Here is a 20,988-nt window from a genome sequence, read left to right on the forward strand (position 1 = left end):
ACAGCTGTGTGTTTCTTTCTGGAAGAAAGATAAAATCATCTGACAGGTGTGGGGAATCTCAGGCTCAGCAGCCCAATGCAAACCCCACCCCCTCTGTCTGCCCCCTCCCAAAGCTCTCCCTAGGCCACCCCCCCGCTTAGGCCACACCCCTTCTTCTGAGGCCACACCCTCCACCAGCGCTGCTCCACAGCTGCCTTGGATGTCTTTGGCTTGGGCAGATTGTGTCCTTGAACTGTGGCAAACTCTCTTGCTTGGAAAGACAGACATAGTTGGGGGTGCATTAGTCCCTGACTTCTCAGTAGCTCCTTAATGCCCACTGGGCTGCTAATGTTGACAGGTGGCAGGGGGCCTCGCCAAAGGATTCCCCGTAAGGACTGAAAAAGTTTCCCCACCACGTCAACAAGAGGCTACTTTCAAGATGGCACATCAACGCTCCAGTGTTCAGGCTGCCAGGGTATGGCACACACCGATTACACATTGTGAGGAGCTTCTGAGGGGCTTGGGGACACTATTATTTTAAGGAAAGCAAGGCTCCACACCATCTGGTATACATTTTGGGAGCAGGTAGCACTGTGGTCTAAACCACTGAGCCTCTTGGGCTTGCTGATCAGAAGGTCGGCGGTTCAAATCCGCACGGCGGGGTGAGCTCCCGTTCCTCTATCCCAGCTCCTGCCAACCTAGCAGTTTAAAAGGACACCAGTGCGAATAGATAAATAGGCACCACTGCAGCGGGAAGGTAAATGGTATTTCCATGCATTCTGGCACTCGTCATGGTTTCCATGCACCAGTAGCAGTTTAGTCCTGATGGCCACATGACCTGGAAAGCTGTTTGCGGACAAACGCTGGCTCCCTCGTCCTGAAAGCGAGATAAGTGTCACACCCCATAGTTGCCTTTGACTGGACTTAACTGTCCACAGGTCCTTTACTTTTACCTTTTTTTACCTTTATGCATTCTGAAAGACATGGCACGAGAGGAGGAAGGATGGAGGAGGGAGGAAGAAAAAAGCAAACCCAGGCGTCGTTTCTTAGTTGCACAGTTCTTGCAAGTGGCCTTTCTGGCACAGAGAGGCAAAGCAAACTCCCTGCCGCTGCTTCTTTTCCTGGACAATAGATGGAGTTGCTCTCCCCCTTACCATGATGCTGTTCCTTTGAGGCAGGAATAGCGGTAGCCCTTGGTCTCCTTGATTGTAATGTCTTCTTCACCTCCAAATAACCAGGTTCAGATGACAAGGATTTCATTGCAGCAGTGGGTTAGCATAGTGGGCAATTGAGCCCCATTGATGCTGCCCCACTCTTTCCCTACCCCTTCTGATCATGGATTCCTTTTTCTCTCTTTTTTGCCACACACACAAATGTACCGTAAATTTCGCTCTATAACACGCAGATTTTTTCTCCTAAAAAGGAAGGGGAAATGTCTGTGCGTGTTATAGAGCGAATGTGTGGTCCCTGGAGCCGAAAAATCAAGCAAAAATCAAATCGCGGGGCTGCACGCTGCACAGAGAAGCGAAACTTGAAAAGAGAAAGCGGCTGCTTTCCTGCATTCTGCCTCAGGGTCTTACTGCCCACCCTTCTCTGTTTCCTTGCTGTTTTTGCTGAAACGGAACAAAGAGCAGGGAAAGCCCCTCCCCTCAAGGCAAGCTCCGGTGCTGCTGGGGGAGAGGGAGAGAGAGGGGGGAAGGGAGAGAGGGGGGGAGGGAGCGAGGGAGGGAGGGAGGGGGAGAGAGAGAGAGAGAGAGAGAGAGAGAGAGAGAGAGATGGCTGGCTGGCTTGGGTGGGGGAAAACTTTTGCCTTCCTTTCCTCCCTACCCCTCTCCTGCATTCTTAGCCAGCTGCTTCTCTGCACACCCCTCTCCTGCTCCTTGTCCCTTCTGTGTTTTTCCTTCCCTCCCCACTTAAAATGTGGTTACAAAGCATAGATCCTCAGGATCTTTGCATTGGGTCACCCCAAATTCACCATCAGATCACATAGCATGTCCATGGCTACAGCCTGCCCCCCCCCCCCAAAATCACGCACCCACTGTTGCATGGGGCTGCAATGGTGCAAAAACGTGGTTAAAAAGCATAGATCCACAGGGATTCTCAGGATCTTTGCATTGGGTCACCCCAAATTCACCATCAGATCACATAGCATGTCCATGGCTACAGCCTGCACCAAAAAATCACGCACCCACTGTTGCCTGGGGCTGCAATGGTGCAAAAATGTGGTTAAAAAGCATGGATCCACAGGGATTCTCAGGATCCTTGCATTGGGTCACCCCAAATTCACCATCAGATCACATAGCATGTCCATGGCTACAGCCTGCCCCCCCAAAACCACGCACCCACTGTTGCATGGGGCTGCAATGGTGCAAAAACGTGGTTAAAAAGCATAGATCCACAGGGATTCTCAGGATCTTTGCATTGGGTCACCCCAAATTCACCATCAGATCACATAGCATGTCCATGGCTACAGCCTGCACCAAAAAATCACGCACCCACTGTTGCCTGGGGCTGCAATGGTGCAAAAATGTGGTTAAAAAGCATGGATCCACAGGGATTCTCAGGATCTTTGCATTGGGTCATCCCAAATTCACCATCAGATCACATGTCTGTGGCCACAGCATGAAGCCCAAAAATGATACATCCACTGTTTCATTCAGAATGTTTTTTCCCTTGTTTTCCTCCTCTAAAAACAATGTGCGTGTTATGGTCAGGTGCGTGTTATAGAGCGAAAAATACGGTAATTATGGCCACTGCAAGGATCAAGGAGACAGGTGGTCGGTTTCTCTCATCCAAGCAGCCTGTCCACATCCTCAGAGGTAACAGATTGGAATTGATCCCATGCAACTTGACCAGACAGGACTGCAGCACTCTCCCGCCCCAGCCCTGCTCCCACGGTGGAGTCTACCTCTTTCCAAATCTGAGCGACTTTATCTGCAAAAAACTTTGTAAAATCATTGCAGGAGATCTTGGAGCCCTTACCGGGCCCCGGTGGTGCAGGTGGTTCCGTTAAATTGCAGACCACCTGAAAGAGTCCCTGCTGCTGTTTTCTGCAGATGCAATAGAGGCAGTGAAGAAGGTCCTCTTTGCCGTCGCTATCGCCACTTGGCAGGCTCGACGTTGAGCTCTAACCCATGTCCGGTCAGATTCAGAATGAGTTTTCTGTCACCGGCCGCTTTTAGCCATCTCAGCGATTGTTTCATTGCCCTCAGCTCCGGGGAAAACCACGGGGCTGTCCGGGCTCCATGCAATCAGAGAGGGCGCTTCGGAGCCAGACAGTCAATAGCCCTGGTTAACTCTGCATTCCAGCAGGCCACCAGGGAATCAGCTGAAAGGCCATCAACATGGGATAAAGCATCCCCTATCACTCTCTGGAAACCATGTGGATCCATTTGTTGGAATCTGCATTCAACCGAGCTACTCCACCTCTGGTCAAGTCCTTCAGAATCGCCTCCGACGTGATTAACAACCTGAGCCTCTGATAAGGCTCCAGGCACATCCCCCATTCAGCAGAGTTTCCAGCACAGGGAAGAGACGAGATAGTATGGGCTACATTGCTAGGTTTTATTACTAAGCTAGGCAGGCAGAAAATAAATCATCCTCTCTCTGTGAAAGGCAGAGAGCAACTGAAACAAACAAAGGAACAGGAAACCAGTAACGTCACATCCGTCTCCCGTGAGACTTCCAACAGCCTGGAATGTCTCTGGAATGTAAACAGAGTCTTGTGACTCTGCATAGTGGCAAACAGAAACTAAGACCATTAAGTGGCGGGGGCGGACCATGAAGTGACTCCTAATACAACTGAGTTACATTGGTGGCATAATGACAACAAGTGAGATGTGCAACGAAATCTGTAGCAGGAGTGTTGCCACTCACGTTTTCTCCCTCCTTCAAGGATGCTGTGAGGAGGTTAAGGCATTCTGCTCCTATTATTATTTTTTTCCAGCAGACTCGAAATTCTGTGGCTGCTGAATATCCTCAGTCCTCATTGGGCTCTTTGGGGTTTCTCCACTATCCCCGCTTTAGGTTTGTTTGTTTGTTTGTTTGTCTGTCTGTCTGTCTGCCTGTCTGTCTGTTTGTTTGTTTGCAAACATCATCATTCCCCAAGCATGCTAACGCCCACCTTTTATTTCTCATTGCCCCCCTTTTGGCTCTGTTTCCGTTGGCACACACCACCTGTGTTTTGCAATTAGAAGGAGCGATGCTAAAATCGCTGTTGGGTATGGATGAATGTCAGAAAGCTAATGCTTTGCACAGCCATTTTGAGCTTGTTCTGGGGGACGCAGGGGTTTCTCAAAACAATAGCAGTCACGGTGGGCAAAGATCCCTAAAAGATTGGGGTGAGTTGCAACCGGTCAAAGTAGGGTGACAGTGTTGTCTAATATAAGGCAGATTTATATATTCATAGGAAGCCAAACTTCCCCACCCTTGCAGGAGGAATTCCTGCTTGTTGGATGGGAAATTCAGACTTACAACAGCTGTTGCAGGCTGCGGCTTAATGTGTAGCTTAATGTTTTTGAAAAATTAAATTTCTGTATATTACAGCTCGCACAGCAAGGGCAAACTTGTGCATAGAAGGGAAGAAAGTTCTCTGGAAGGTTAAAAGTAGGTAGCTCAAGGCCTTTGCACATGTTGCCATGCAGCCAGTCCATGCAGAATGTAGGCACCCTATATACAGAAAGGAGCAAACCAGTGATATTTTAGGGAGCAGGCTAGCAGGCGGGGCCCATGACTTACATCATAGGAGCCTACACAACACAAAACACTGTTGTTGTATGTAGGGTTTATTTTATTTCTTTTTTATCTTATACAGTGGTGCCCCGCAAGACGAATGCCTCGCAAGACGGAAAACCCGCAAGACGAAAGGGTTTTCCATTTGCAAGTTGCTTCGCAAAACGAATTTCCCTATGGGCTTCTTTTAAATGCTGGCGGTGGGGAGCAAAGCCTTCCCCCCCCCTCCGGCCTTCAGAAGAGGTCCAGGAAGGCCGGCGGGGGCCGAAAGGCTTTGCTCCCCACTGCCAGCATTTTAAAAGCAGTCCGGGATAGCAGGGAAGCGCTTCCCGCTATCCCGGACGGCTTTTGAAGGCAGATGGGGGGGAGCAAATGCTGCCGCCCGCCAGCATTTTAAAAAACCCCCGGGACAGCGGAGGACTTCTCCGCTGTCCGGGGTGATCTTAAAATGCTGGCGGGTGGCAGCGAAGCCTTCACTGCCGCCCGCCAGCATTTTAAAAAACCCCGGGACAGCAGAGAAGTCCTCTGCTGTCCCCGGGGGTTTTTAAAATGCTGGGGGTGGGAAGAAAAGCCCTTGCCCCCCCCCAGCCTTCAGAAGAGGTCGGGGGACAGACTGTCCCCGGACCTGGTCTGAAGGCGGTTTCCATAGGAATGCATTGATTGATTTTCAATGCATTCCTATGGGAAACCATGCTTCGCAAGACGAAAAACTCGCAAGACGAAAAAACTTGCGGAACGAATTAATTTCATCTTGCGAGGCACCACTGTATTTTGGAAATGTGCAGCCAGTTTTTCCCCATTAATTTTTTGGGGGGCCCCCAAGAGAGTGGGGCCCTAAGCTATAGCTTGTTTAGCTTATATGTAAATGTGTGGGACGCTCTGGTGCACGGCACTCACCACGGCGCCCGGCCTCCTCCCCGCACCCCATTGCAATCGCGCGTTTTAATGATCTGCGTCATTGCCAGAACAGAGTCATTTGGGCAGGTGCTGGCTATGTCTGCCATAGAAATCCGGGAGCAATGGATTTCAGACTTGGGCGGAGATAGCAGTGGGCTTGATCTGCCCCTTTGAGCACGTTCCATTCCTGTTGATTTCAAAGAGAGGAGGGAGAGATGTATCTTTTTGAATCGCTTCCCAGTGGAAAATCAGCAGGATGTAGAAGTGCTAGGCTTCTCCCGATTTGCACTCCCTGCTTTTTAATGAGAGATGCTTGAGGAATGCAACTCAAATGGGTTTTGATAATGGATTTGTGAATTCCAGGGCACTTGAGCTCTGTCTCATGTGGAATTGCTTCTTACGTCAAGGACCCACTTCCGTCCCAGTTGCTTATTTAAGCATCAAGATTTATTTATTTATTTATTTATTTATTTATTTATTTATAAATGAGACCAAAAAAATGCACAGTTGCTCAGTTTGCACTCAGGTTCTTTCATGTTGTTTAGTCGTGTCCGACTCTTCGTGACCCCCTGGACCAGAGCACGCCAGGCACTCCTGTCTTCCACTGCCTCCCGCAGTTTGGTCAAACTCATGCTGGTGGCTTCGAGAACACTGCCCCACCATCTCGTCCTCTGTCGTCCCCTTCTCCTTGTGCCCTCCATCTTTCCCAACATCAGGGTCTTTTCCAGGGAATCTTCTCTTCTCATGAGGTGGCCAAAGTATTGGAGCCTCAGCTTCACGATCTGTCCTTCCAGTGAGCACTCAGGGCTGATTTCCTTCAGAATGGATGTGTTTGATCTTCTTGCAGTCCATGGTAGTGGTGCCCGCCCTGTGGAACGCCCTCCCATCAGATGTCAAAGAGATAAAGAATTACCTGATGTTCAGAAGACATCTTAAGGCAGCCCTGTTCAGGGAATATGCAGCATTAATATGTAATGCTGTACTGTTTTTAACACTGATTGGGAGCCGCCCAGAGTGGCTGGGGAAACTCAGCCAGATGGGTGGGGTATAAATAATAAATTATTATTATTATTATTATTATTATTATTATTATTATTATTATTATTATGGGACTCTCAAGAGTCTCCTCCAGCACCATAATTCAAAGCATCCATTCTTTGGCGATCAGCCTTCTTGATGGTCCAGCTCTCACTTCCATACATCACTACTGGGAAAACCAGAGCTTTTACTATACGGACCTTTGTTGGCAAGGTCATGTCTCTACTTTTTAAGATGCTTTGTCATTGCTTTTCTCCCAAGAAGCAGGAGTCTTTTAATTTCGTGGCTGCTGTCATCATCTGCAGTGATCATGGAGCCCAAGAAAGTAAAATCTCTCGCTGCCTCCATTCATTCCCCTTCTATTTGCCAGGAGGTGCTGGTACCAGTGGCCATGATCTAAGTTTTTTTGATGTTGAGTTTCAGACCATATTTTGCGCTCTCCTCTTTCACCCTCATTAAGAGGTTCTTTAATTCCTCCTCACTTTCTGCCATCAAGTTTGTGTCATCTGCATATCTGAGGTTGTGAGGTTCTTCCATAAACTATACATAATCGGCCGTGGGCTAATTAATTATGATTGGATTTATATCCCACCTTTTTCTTCAAGGAGCTCAGGGTAGCATGCATGGTTCTGTTCCTCCTCATTTAATTCCCACAATTAGGTAGGTTAGGTTGAGAGGCAGTGACTGGCCCAAGGTCACCAGTGATCATCATGGCCAAGTGGGAATTTGAACCCTGGTCTCCCAGGTCCTAGTCTGATGCTCTAACCACTACACCACAATGGGTAATGCATTGGATTCTGTTGTTTATGCGGCACTTAAGCTCGTTCCTTCACTGTGATTAGCCCAGCCCTGTCCTTTGTCCCTGTAGATGCATAAAATATGTGCATCGTCAAAGGCAAAGTGATCTATTGGCCAATATGCCTAGAATATGTGCAAAAGGGAAAATGGAAATCCGGTTTGCTGCTAGTTTAAGGTTTCCTTCCTCAAAACATGATTACTCACAAACATAAATCAATAAAGATATTATTTTGGAATTAAAATTCACCCACTCTCCCTAAGATCCACAGCCAAACCTTAGAATGCTTAATGCAGTGAGTGGAGGAAGGGGGGTGAAACTCTGGTGGGTCGGAGGAGACAGGAAGGGTGCTTGTGACCAGGAGAACTACTACTACTACTACTATTATTATTATTATTATTATTATTATTATTATTATTATTACCCCGCCCATCTGGCTGGGTTTCCCTAGCCACTCTGGGCAGCTCTCAACAGAATAATAATAACAAGATAAAACATCAAACTTTAAAAACTTCCCTAAACAGGGCTGCTTTCAGATGTCTTCTTAATGTGAGAATGCATTTGTTGCTCAATGTATGCAATGTGTACATTGCATTGTGCACACATTGTGTCCCTATAATGCATGATTATGACATTGTAATTGTTTTTGAAGCATGTTTTTACATAACTGGGTGGTGAAAAGCTCAAGTCAGGCCAAGGTGAAGGAGTGAGACAGGAATCAGGGAGGGGGAAAGGTCTGTGCGGGTTAGACTGAAATTGAGATTCCTATAGAAGAAGAAGAAGAGTTTGGATTTGATATCCTGCTTTATCACTACCTGAAGGAGTCTCAAAGCGGCTAACATTCTCCTTTCCCTTCCTCCCCCACAACAAACACTCTGTGAGGTGAGTGGGGCTGAGAGACTTCAGAGAAGTGTGACTAGCCCAAGGTCACCCAGCAGCTGCATGTGGAGGAGCAGGGAAGTGAACCCGGTTCACCAGATTACGAGCCCACCACTCTTAACCACTACACCACACTGGCCCTCAGTGTGGTATAGCCATCTATCCCTTTTGCAAAAGTCGTTATAAAGGATGCACAATATTTACTACGCCCAATGAATCATCTCTATATGTTTTGGTGGGTGGAACCTTTTGTATCTCCACCATAAAGTACAAATCAGTCTATTTGGGGTCCGAGTCAATTTTGGGTACATTCATTCATACATATTCTCTGTCGCTTTTGTGCAGATAATATGTGGGGCTCAAAAAGAAGTTCCATTCTGAAATTGATCATAAAACACGTATTTCTAAATGTATTTTACCCTGAAATGTGTAATATGAATACGTTCTGATACATTATTTGAGTCTGGAACTGTATTGCCAGGCGAAGAGAATTGCAAAATCGGAAAGATGCAATCGATGCCATAGCCCAGCAGGTGCAAAATAACACAGTTTGCTTAAAAAAATAGGAGCAAGTCTCTGCATAATCCAGTCCCCTGGCCTTAGCTCCTTTCCATCACACAATCTGCTGTGGGCAGGTGATACGCCTGAATCTCTGTATGTCTGCATCCAAAAACCATCCAACATTTCTCTGATGAAAATAGGGACATCCTACTCCATCCTCATAATAATTTTATCATTTATACTCTGCCCATCTGACTGGATTGCCCCAGTCACTCTGGGCAGCTTCCAACTTACATAAAAAAGGTAAAGGGTCCCCTGACCATTAGGTCCAGTCGTGGCCGATTCTGGGGTTGTGGCACTCATCTCGCTTGCTTGGCCGAGGGAGCCGGCGTACAGCTTCCGGGTCATGTGGCCAGCATGACTAAGCCGCTTCTGGCAAACCAGAGCAGCGCACGGAAACACCGTTTACCTTCCCGCCAGAGCAGTACCTATTTCTCTACTTGCACTTTGATGTGCTTTCGAACTGCTAGGTTGGCAGGAGCAGGGACTGAGCAACGGGAGCTCACCCCGTCATGGGGATTTGAACCGCCAAACTTCTGATCAGCAAGTCCTAGGCTCTGTGGTTTAACCCACAGCACCACCCGTGTCCCATTTTTCCAACTTACATAAAACATAATAAAACATTTTAAAACTTCCTTCTACAGGGCTGTCTTCAGATGTCTTCTAAAGCTTGTCTACTTACTTATCTCCTTGTCTCAGGGGTCACATGACTCCATTCCTCTAACATTTCTCTTCGGACCAGTTTCTGTCACTCATCTTAAGCAACTTCACATTGTTGTTATGAGGGTTTGGGGATTAAATAGGAGACAGGAACTGCAGGTCCCCTCAAGCTTTTCGGAAGAAAGGAGGTATATATTAACAAAGATGTTGGCGATAAATCAATCCACAAAACTATTTGGTGATATTGGGCCAGTCACCCTCTCTCTACCGCACCTACCTCACAGGGTTGATGTGAGGAGAAAAGGAAGAATGGACAATTAAAATTAGCCTGAGCTCCTCAGGGTTGTTTTTGTTGCTGTTTAGTCGTTTAGTTGTGTCCAACTCTTCGTGACCCCCTGGACCAGAGCATGCCAGGCACTCCTGTCTTCCACTGCCTCCCACAGTTTGGTCAAACTCATGCTGGCAGCTTCAAGAACACTGTCCAACCATCTCATCCTCTGTCGTCCCCTTCTCCTCGTGCCCTCCATCTTTCCCAACATCAGGGTCTTTTCCAGGGAGTCTTCTCTTCTCATGAGGTGGCCAAAGTATTGGAGCCTCAGCTTCAGGATCTGTCCTTCCAGTGAGCACTCAGGGCTGATTTCCTTAAGAATGGAGAGGTTTGATCTTCTTGCAGTTCATGGGACTCTTGAAGCGTCTCCTCCAGCACCATAATTCAAAAGCATCAATTCTTCGGCAATCAGCCTTCTTTATGGTCCAGCTCTCACTTCCATACATCACTACTGGGAAAACCATAGCTTTAACTATACGGACATTTGTTGGCAAGGTGATGTCTCTGCTTTTTAAGATGCTGTCTTGGTTTGTCATTGCTTTTCTCCCAAGAAGCAGGCGTCTTTTAATTTCATGGCTGCTGTCACCATCTGCGGTGATCATGGAGCCCAAGAAAGTAAAATCTCTCACTGCCTCCATTTCTTCCGCTTCTATTTGCCAGGAAGTGATGGGACCAGTGGCCATGATCTTAGGTTTTTGGGGTTTTTTATGTTCAGCTTCAAACAATATTTGGCGCTCTCCTCTTTCACCCTCAATAAAAGGTTCTTTAATTCCTCCTCACTTTCTGCCATCAAGGTTGTGTCATCTGCATATCTGAGGTTGTTGTTTCTTCCAGCTATCTTAATTCCGGCTTGGGATTCATCCAGCCCAGCCTTTCGCATGGGTACAAATGAAAAAAAAAAAGTTGCAGAATTACTCTTACAAACACAAGGTAAATCTTCTGAGATATAACAGCGAAGTATTTCTCCAGTTTTATATCACAAGAAAAGAAACAGAGAAGGAATTGGAAGCTATTGGGAGGAAACACCTATGTAGTGGTGATATTTAACTAATTAACGATTTAATCTCTTTGAGCCGCACACCTTCCATAAAAGAATTTTTTTTTAAATGCACTCTGGGAGGACCAGAGCAGAACATATTAAAAACAATCTAACAAAGAAAATGAACCAATAAAACCAACAGCAGCGAACAAAGCACAACAACTTTGCTTCGGAGCCAGCCTAAATAATTCAGTCGAAGTTTTTAAAAAGGTCTGGGGAAATGAAAAAGGAAAAGAAGTTTCGGCTGCTGCCTAAATCTGGTGATGGGGGAAAGAAGCACAGGGAAGAAGGAAGGAAGAAAACAAGAAAAGAGAAAAACCTTTACAGCTCTGTTCCTAGGGAGAGGCACTTCCAAACGAAGCTTTTAATATTTGACATTTTATTATGTTTTATATGTGCTGGAAGCCACCCAGAGTAAGTAGGGTATCAATAAAATATAATAGCAACAGCAATTTTTTTATTATTATTATTATTATTATTATTATTATTATTATTATTATTATTATTAGCATACATCCTGATTGGTTTGCAGGGCGATTACACAATGTGGGCTATTTGGTGAGCATGCATTCTGATCTGTGACATTGCATCAAAAGAAACACACCATTTCCCCCTGCATTTCCTGGTCACTTTCCTTCCTGCAAAACATCCAATTTTTTTGAGGGCGGGGGACTTGTCGTACGAGACGTCCCGATCCGTTGCAATGGTGCAACCCGATTTTTTTCATTTATAAAAGTATTTATAGCTTGCCAGTTCATGCAATACAGCACAGCAGTGTGCTACAATATATACATGATGACAGGCTAATAAAATAAATAAAATCTAAACAGCTGCAAGGTCTGTCAGCTTTAACAAGTCTTCAAAAGATGCCTGAAAGTCGGAAACAAAGGGGCCTGTTGCAAATCTGCTGGAAAACTATTCCACAGCATATGACTGGCAATGTGAGTGAGTGAGTGAGTGAGTGAGTGAGTGACTGAATGAATGAATATTTGCGTCAACCATCGGCCATAGCAATAAAACAACAATACGATATACAGAGAATAAAAATAAAAAGTCAATTATATAAAATACATTTTGGGGCTTTGAATCAATAGTCAAATAGTGGATCTTATTCTAATTGCTCCAGCTAAAAACCTTGCAACCTTTGCTGTCACCTGCTCATCTTGATCTGCCAAGAGAAAGGGCACTGCGGTAGTGGCTGGGTGACCCAAAATGGACAATAGAAGAGGGGTGATAATCTCATTCCTCAAGTCTTTATGAAAAGTGCAAGCCAGAAGGTCATGCGCCACCGATTCAGTACTGCCATCTCCATAGGGACATAAGATTTTTTCATGTGGAATCTGTTGGAATCGTCCCTCGAGCACAGCTGAGGGCAAGACATTCAATCTTGCAAGAGTAAAAGTGTGTCTATATTTTAGAATTGCTAGGTGAAATGTTTGAACTAGAGGGGAGGCTAGTCCAGCCTTTGTAACACATGAGGCAATGAGGCTTTTGAGCTTGCTGATTGGAAGGTCGGCGGTTTGAATCCCCATGACGGAGTGAGCTCCCATTGCTCGGTCCCAGCTCCTGCCATCCTAGCAGTTTGAAAGCACACCAGTACAAGCAGATAAATAGGTACCGTGGCAGCGGGAATGTAAACAGTGCTTCCATGCGCTCTGGCACTCGTCATGGTCTCCGTGCACCAGTAGCAGTTTGGTCATGCTGACCACATGACCTGGAAAGCTGTCTGTGGACAAACGCCGGCTCCCTCAGCCTGAAAGCGAGATGAGCGCTACAACCCCATAGTCACCTTTGACTGGACTTAACCATCCAGGGGTCCTTTACCTTTTACCTTTTTTTACCTATGGCTTGTCTTATCATTCCGCTTTTATTTTTCACCTTAATGCAATATTTCTATCTCTCTCTGTGTGTATATTTCTGTGTCGTGCGTTGCTTGATTTCGATTCGGCACCCAGACATATCATTATTTTTTAGCCAAGGGCAGTGAACATGGCAGTTTTCACCTTTCCTGCAGCTTTCGGTGCAAATCATGTTTTCAATTTGTTTTTTTTAAAAATAATTTTAAAAATCCAGTGCATCTGAAGCTGCAAGGAGCTTTTTAAAAAACCACCTTCTCTCCTGTTGGATAATTTTGCAAAACCTAATTGGAATGAAACTTCTAATGCCCCCAGGCTGTGCTGTTGCAAACACACACACAGAGGCACACAGTCAGAGAGTGAAAGAGCTGCAGCAGCCCTTGGAATATAATTTTTGAGCTCCAATACGCGGTGGGTGTTGAAAAGACCTTCGATATTGTGGAGTGTGAAGGTTCGGGGAAATAATATCTCGGAGCCATTCTCCACCTCATTAAGACTCTGATGCGGTGCTCTTTATGCAAAATGTTTAGCAACTGGAAAATGAGGAATGAAGCTGCTTTGCACAAGCCATTAATTCTGAAGCGGTTTCACAGTAGTCTTCTTAAAGTGCAGACAATTATTCCGGAGCCAACGGTTTGCAGATTGCAGCCTATCCCAGCATTTCTTCATTTGCATACTGCAAGAGATCTGCGAGCATGCCATAAGAAATGAACAAATCAAAATTCTCCTGCGAGGCCGAAAACTCCCCCGCACAACAGGATGTTCTGACCTCCTTATATTAAGCCTGATTCATTTGTTTGTTTATTAAACTTCATTTTATTGTTATAATTACAGTGGTGCTCCGCAAGACGAATGCCTCTCAAGACGAAAAACTCGCTAGACGAGTTTTCCGTTTTTGAGTCATTCTGCAAGACGAATTTCCCTATGGGCTTGCGAGTTCTTGCGAGTTTGTTTCCTTTTTCTTAAAGCCGCTAAGCCGTTAATAGCTGCTAAGCCGCTAATAGCCGTGCTTCGCAAGACGAAGAAACTGCAAGACAAAGAGACTCGCAGAACGAATTAATTTCGTCTTGCGAGGCACCACTGTAATTTCATTTCTACGCCGCTTCATATTTTAAAGGGGGTAAATCTCAGAGTGGTTCACAACTCATTAAAACACCACATTAAACAATCCAGAATAATAATAAAGATTCAAGATTCGAGGAAAATATTTCAGATCCTTCTCAAAGCGACATTTTGTTTTCCCCATATTATTTACCTACTTGATTTATAGAGCTGCTCCACAGCAGAAGTAATCTAGGAAGGCAGTGGGGTGTAGTGGTTAGAGTGCTAGAGAGACCAGGGTTCAAATTCACACTCAGTCATGAAGCTCCTTGGGTGACCTTGGAGATGCAAAAAAGAGGAGGGGTCATACTATCATATGTGGTGGACATGTGTAAAGGTAAAGAGACCCCTGAGCATTAGGTCCAGTCGTGGCCGACTCTGGGGTTGCGGCGCTCATCTCGCTTTATTGGCCGAGGGAGCCGGCATACAGCTTCCGGGTCATGTGGCCAGCATGACTAAGCCGCTTCTGGCAAACCAGAGCAGCGCACGGAAACGCCGTTTGCCTTCCCACCCGAGCGTTACCTATTTATCTACTTGCACTTTGACGTGCTTTCGAACTGCTAGGTTGGCAGGAGCTGGGACCGAGCAACGGGAGCTCACCCTGTCACAGGGATTCGAACTGCTGACCTTCTGATCAGCAGTCCTAGGCTCTGTTGTTTAACCCACAGTGCCACCTGTGTACTTCGTGGACATGTGTAGCCATTGGCAAATACTGGAATGATATTTACAATGAGTTTAAGAAACTATTTAAAATCACCTTTAAAAAAACCCTAAAGATTTTCCTAACTGGTATACTACCACCAGAAATTAAAAATGATATAAGATCATTGTTTATGTATGGTATAACAGCAGCTAGAACCGTTATAGCAAGGAACTGGAAGAATGACACGCTTCCAGAGATTACAGATTGGCAGATACCTATGTTAGAATATCTACAATTAGCAAAACTGACGGGATCAGTTAGAGGACTATCGAAACAAAAAACAACTAGAGAATGGATAATATTTAAGAATGATGTAAAACGTTATTGTACAAATAAGTCCATATTAGCAGAAATTGAGTGATATTCATAAAGAAAAAGATCAAAGGAATGTATACAAAGCAGAAAGAAATGATATTATACAATGTAAACCTGTGTAAAAAAGAAAGTTATATCAAACAGTATAATGAGAAGAATGGGAGGAATTGTGCTGATGAGTACTTTTACTATGTAAATAACTTTGTCTCTTTTTTAAAAAAAATATGATTTCTTTGTTTCTTATCTTTGTTACTTCTTTATTTATTTTTTTCTTTGTACATTTTCTATTTTATATAATTTTCTTTTTTCTTTTTTACCTGTCAAGAGATAGTACATAATGTTTGTATGGACATGCAAATCCTTTAATCAATAAAGAATTGATAGTTCAAAGAAAACAAAAACAAATTCCCACTCAGTCATGGAGCTCCCTGCGTGACCTTGCTGTCAGTCTCAGCCCCTTAACCTACATCGCAGGGTCGTTGTGGGGATAAACTGAGGAGGGAACGGAGACCATGGACTCCTTGGAGAAAAAGTTGGGATAGAAAGGCAATAAGAGAGCCAGTGTGGTGTAGTGGTTAAGAGCTATGGACTTGTAATCTGGTGAACCGGGTTCGCTTCCCCGCTCCTCCACATGCAGCTGCTAGGTGACCTTAGGCTAGTCACACTTCTCTGAAGTCTCTCAGCCCCACTCACCTCACAGAGTGTTTGTTGTGGGGGAGGAAGGGAAAGGAGGTTGGTAGCCGCTTTGAGACTCCTTCGGGTAGTGATAAAGCGGGATATCAAATCCAAACTCTTCCTCTTCTTCTTCAATAAGCTTTTTCAAAAGGTCCTTATGAAAACTCAGCAGCATTTTAATGCACATTCCTCCTAATAGGCACATGCAGATTTTGCAATGTGTATGAAATTTTGCATCAGGTGCACATTATTGCAAAGCAGTTCCCGCCAACCTAATGCATTTCATATGTTATTTTCACCAAAATGTTCACTTTAATGTTCAATTTAAAAAGATGTGCTTTTAAAGAAAAAAATTTGGCTGGAAAACTGCATTGCAAAATTCGGAGATGTGGGAATTGCCCGGAATAGCTGTGTTTCAGTTCTTACAGTGTTTCAGAAACTGTGAATTGGGTCGGTTCGACTTTCTCCCTCAATATGTCTCTTGTTCCTTCCACTGTGGAATGTTCTCCCCCCTCCTTTCTCCTATGCCCCCCTCAGATCTGATCTAGGGGTTTCCTGAACCCTCTGGGACAGATTTGGGGAGGGTGTGGGGCATGCACAGGGAGGGAAGGTAAAATCCGGTTGTGCAAGTGGAAATCCTTGCAATGATGAGACATGGCAGTCAAGTCCTACTCCCAGTATCTCCAACAGTGTCGGATTTATGTATAGTGGTGCCTCGCAATACGAAATTAATTCGTTCCGTGAGTTTTTTCGTCTTGCGATTTTTTCGTCTTGCGAAGCACGGACTTTGGAAAAGCTTCAAAAATAGCAAAGTCTTCAAAAACCTCAAAAAAGGCTACCACACTGCATGCTATGAGTTGCTCCTCGAAGTGAATGCACGGTTTTAAGAAAAAGAAAAGAAACTTGCAAGACAAAGGAAACAAACTTGCAAGACGTTTCCGTCTTGCGAAGCAAGCCCATAGGGAAATCCATCTTGCAAAGCAACTCAAAAAACGAAAAACTCTTTCGTTTTGCGAGTTTTTCGTCTTACGAGGCATTCGTCTTGCGAGGTACCACTGTATAAGCTAAACAAGCTATAGCTTACAGTCCCACTCTCTTGGGGGGGGGGCAAAAAAATTAAAGGGGGAAAAACTGGATGTACATTTCCAAAATATAAGATAAAAATAAAATAAAACCTACCTACAGCAACAGTGTTTTGTGTTGTGTAGGCTCCTATGATGTAAGTAATGGCCCCTGCATGCTAGCCTGCTCCCTAAAATATCACTGGTTTGCTCATTTCTATATACAGGGTGCCTACATTCTGCATGGACTGATTGTAACAATTACTTTGATAAAATGCATATTTTGTTATGTGCAAATGGCTTTAGATACCTATGGGTGCCATAAACGACCATATAGCATATATTCAACACAAAAAACAGCAGCAATTTGTTGTTGACAAAGGTCAGCTGGACTTATAAAGGGCCCCATTACCTTCAGTAGCTTAGGGCCGCATCAAACCTAAATCCAGCTCTGATCTCCAACCAGGAACGGGTGCTCTGTAGACCATTTCCACCAGAGAGATGGAATTTGGCCCCCAGTCAAAATGATTTGCCGAAAACCCATGAATCTTGGAAATGAAGCCTCAGTCCCAGTGTCTGTTGAGAACGCCACTCTGCCAGCAGAATTTAGAAGAAGGAAAGAGTCGGAATCCTTGCTGAGCTGCTGCAAATCGCTCTGATCCAGCGGATCCCAGTCTAATTTTTCCCCCCAAATCTTGACATAGGAATGCAGGGGGGGGGAGTGTGAAAATTCTGCAGTCTTATTAATATTCTAATCCTTAATATCTACTACCACCTATTCTTTTTCTGCCCCTAAGCCTATTTGTTACTTCCAAGAATTTTCTAATTATGTCATATCACAATATTTAGCTAAATATTCTTTAAATTTCTTCTGGCCTTTGCCTCTTTAGGAGCATCCGATGCCTTCGGAATATTATCCACTGGAATCTGATCACCACCTTCATCCTGAGGAATGTGATGTGGTTCTTGCTGCAGATGATAGATCACGACATCCACGAAAACAATGAGGTACTAAATCATCATCATCATCATCATAGAATTAAGCATCTTGCAGTTGGCAATGCAGGGATTGCAGACCAACCAAAGCAGTAGAAATGGAAAAGCATCTCCTGGTTTGCCCCACAGAGGACCTTAAGGTCCATGAATAATCATAGTTTAGAGGTCCCAGGCCCTAAGGAAGTCAGATTATCCTCCACCAGGGCCAAGGCCTTCTCAGTGATGGCTCCGACCTGGTGGAATGCTGTCCCATGAGAGCAGGGTCCTGCAGGATTCAACTTCCTTTCTCAGGGCCTGTAAGACAGAGCTATTCCGCCTGGCTTTCAATTTGAACTTAGCCTGATCTTTTATTCCCCTTCTTTCCCTCCCCCTCCCCTCTTTATGAAGATTACCCGCTCTGGGATCCCACAGCTAATTCTCCCCTGGTCTCCTCGCTGGCCTAAATAGGACTCATTTAGCCAGCTAGCCCTGGTGACTACCTAATGTTTATTGGATGGATTTCCCCCCCAAATTGATTTCTGAATTTTGAATTTATTGTTATTCACGTTTTATACTGTATGTTATGCTGTTTTTTGTTGCATCAATTAAATGTTTTAAATTGGTTGTTAGCCGCCCTGAGCCCGGTTTTCTGAACTGGGAAGGGCGGGGTATAAATAAAAATATATTTATTTATTTATATATTTCCTTCCTGCATAGCTGGGAAGGGCAGGGTATAAATAAAAATATATTTATTTATTTATATATTTCCTTCCTGCGTTAGAGGGCTGTGTTTGCTATCCTGGGTTACAGTGTTCCAGGCTGACTTTTGGGGGGCCGGGTGATGCTCTAGTCTGCAAGAGGGTGGGAGGTGGGTACCACGTGGTCTCCTGCACAGCCCTGCCACCTGGTTGGCCCAGAGGGATGCTTGTAAGCTGGACGGGCTGGAGCGCTCATGATGCAAGGGTGCTGAAAACTCATTCTGAAACGATCCGTGCTGAAGAGAAGCAGGGAAACTGATGCGTTCAGGCACAGAGAATTCAAAGTGGGAGGCTGGATGAGGATCCGGTAGTTGAATGCTGGCAAGACAAAAGCCTTGTGGGCAGGTGGTTCCGAGGTCTTCAGCTGGGATAGCTCAGTTGGTAGACCGTGAGACTTTTAATCTGAGGGTGGTGGGTTTGAGTACCACGTTGGGCATTGCAGGGGTTTGAACTAGATGGGCATCACGACCCCTTCCATCTCTACAGTATTATGGTTCCATGAAGCCTTCCCCAGCCAAGTAGGGTGGCTGTTTGAGACAGCGTAGTGCTCACCTTTACACAGCTGGTGTGACATTTGGGGGTACACCTGGGTCCCTTGTTGTCATAATAATAATATTTTTATATTCCGCCTGTCTGGCCGGGTTTCCCCAGCCACTCTGGGCGGCTCCCACAGAATATCAAAAACATGATAAAACATCAAACATTAAAAACTTCCCTAAACAGGACTGCCTTCAGATGTCTTCTAAAAGTCAGATAGTGGTTTATTTCCTTGACATCTGATGGGAGGGCATTCCATAGGACGGGCGCCACTACCGAGAAGGCCCTCTGCCTGGTTCCCTGTAACCTCCCTTCTCGCAATGAGGGAACCTCCAGAAGGCCCTCGGAGCTGGACCTCAGTGTCTGGGCTGAACGATGGGGATGGAGACGCTCCTTCAGGTATACTGGACTGAGGCCGTTTAGGGCTTTAAAGGTCAGCACCAACACTTTGAATTGTGCTCGGAAACGTACTGGGAGCCAATATAGGTCTTTCAAGACCGGTGTTATATGGTCTCGGCGGCCGCTCCCTGTCACCAGTCTAGCTGCTGCATTCTGGATTAGTTGTAGTTTCCGAGTCACCTTCAAAGGTAGCCCCACGCAGAGCGCGTTGCAGTAGTCCAAGCGGGAGATAACCAGAGCATGCACCACTCTGGCAAGACAGTCTGCAGGCAGGTAGGGTCTCAGCTTAAGTGGTCACAGCAGTTTTGCGTACCATCTTCCAGCTTCTGTTTTTGGACAGAGATGACCTGACCACAGTGATCTGTGCATTGTCAACGTCAAGATTGGCTTGCCGTAATGCGTTCCACATGTGGCTACCCTTAAGGTTGAGTCCAGACACTGCGGCTTACCTAGGAAGCAACCTTATACCCGGCATAGGCAAACTCGGCCCTCCAGATGTTTTGGGACTACAACTCCCATCATCCCTAGCTAACAGGGTCAGTGGTCAGGGATGATGGGAGTTGTAGTCCCAAAATATCTGGAGGGCTCAGTTTGCCTATGCCTGCCTTATACTGATACAGACCTTTGGTCTATTGAGCTCAGTATTGTTTACACTGACTGACAGCAGCTCTCCGTAGATTCAGAAGGAGTCTCTCCCATCCCTGCCCAGAGATGCAGGGGACTGAAGCTGGAACTTCTGCATGTAGGATACGTCCTCTGCTGCCAGGCTATGGCCGCTGAGCTATGGAGGGACTCAGATACATAGCAGGAATGGAATGGACTATCCTAGGAAAGGCTGGCTGGCTGGCTGGCACTCTAAGCAGAAGTACTCTGCACTGCAACATTTTGTTGCAGACCCCGCTTGTTTTATATGTACTGAATACACACACACACACACACACACACAGGTGCATTTTATTCCCAGAGTTTTAGACCCTGCTATATGCACTCATTTTTTTCTCTCCCCCCAGTAGTCTGATCCTTACAAGAACTTTAAAGTGATTTATGATGCTACACCTCACCCAGGTCTTGATGGCACCTTGAGAAGAAGGAAGGGGAAACAAATTCAATCCATTAATCTCCCCCCCCCCCCAGAAAAGATCATTCTTATAAATAATCCTTGCCTCTTAGACAGGGCTCAGTCCTAAATAATAGGATTGTGCCAGACCGAATTATAGCCCCTCCTTGTCAACGCCTCAGAATTATGGTTTTCAATCTGCCTTATCTCATCTCTCCTTTTCTTTCATTATCCTGGACAATGTCCCTCCGGCAAATATTCTGAGCCAGTCCGGGCTTCCCCCGCCCCCACTCGCAAAGACTCCTGGGAGATGTGGTTTCTCAGAGGGGCTGAGAGTTGTTAAGAGAGACCACCACCCTCATCCCCCTCACAGAACTACAGTTCCCAGAGTTGTTTAACAACAAATCCCTCTTCCCGGGGGACTCTGGGAATTGTAGCTCTGTGAGGGGTCTCTCCTACCAGCTGTCAGCACCCTAGGACCCTCGTACGTACAGGACCGCCTCTCCTGGTATGCCCCACAGAGGACCTTAAGGTCCACAAATGACAACATTTTGGAGGCCCCAGGTCTCAAAGTGGTTAGGTTGGTCTCAACTAGGGCCAGGACCTTTTTAGTACTGGCCCCGACTTGGTGGAATGCTCTGTC

General features: G+C 45.6%; 1 protein-coding gene across 5 annotated transcripts in view; it reads left to right on the forward strand.

Annotated features, from left to right (window-relative positions):
- The window catches only part of CRHR2 (corticotropin releasing hormone receptor 2), a 202,056-nt gene that overhangs the window by 135,768 nt on the left and 45,300 nt on the right, over window positions 1-20,988 (forward strand). For all 5 annotated transcript variants that reach the window (XM_083704265.1, XM_083704266.1, XM_083704268.1 and 2 more), the window contains one exon: window positions 17,510-17,627. In XM_083704265.1, the coding sequence (XP_083560391.1) occupies window positions 17,510-17,627 (118 nt within the window). The remainder of the gene's footprint in view (window positions 1-17,509; window positions 17,628-20,988) is intronic.

This window comes from Podarcis gaigeae, assembly GCF_964106915.1.
Source record: "Podarcis gaigeae genome assembly, chromosome: 12".
Classification (NCBI taxonomy): Eukaryota; Metazoa; Chordata; class Lepidosauria; order Squamata; family Lacertidae; genus Podarcis; species Podarcis gaigeae.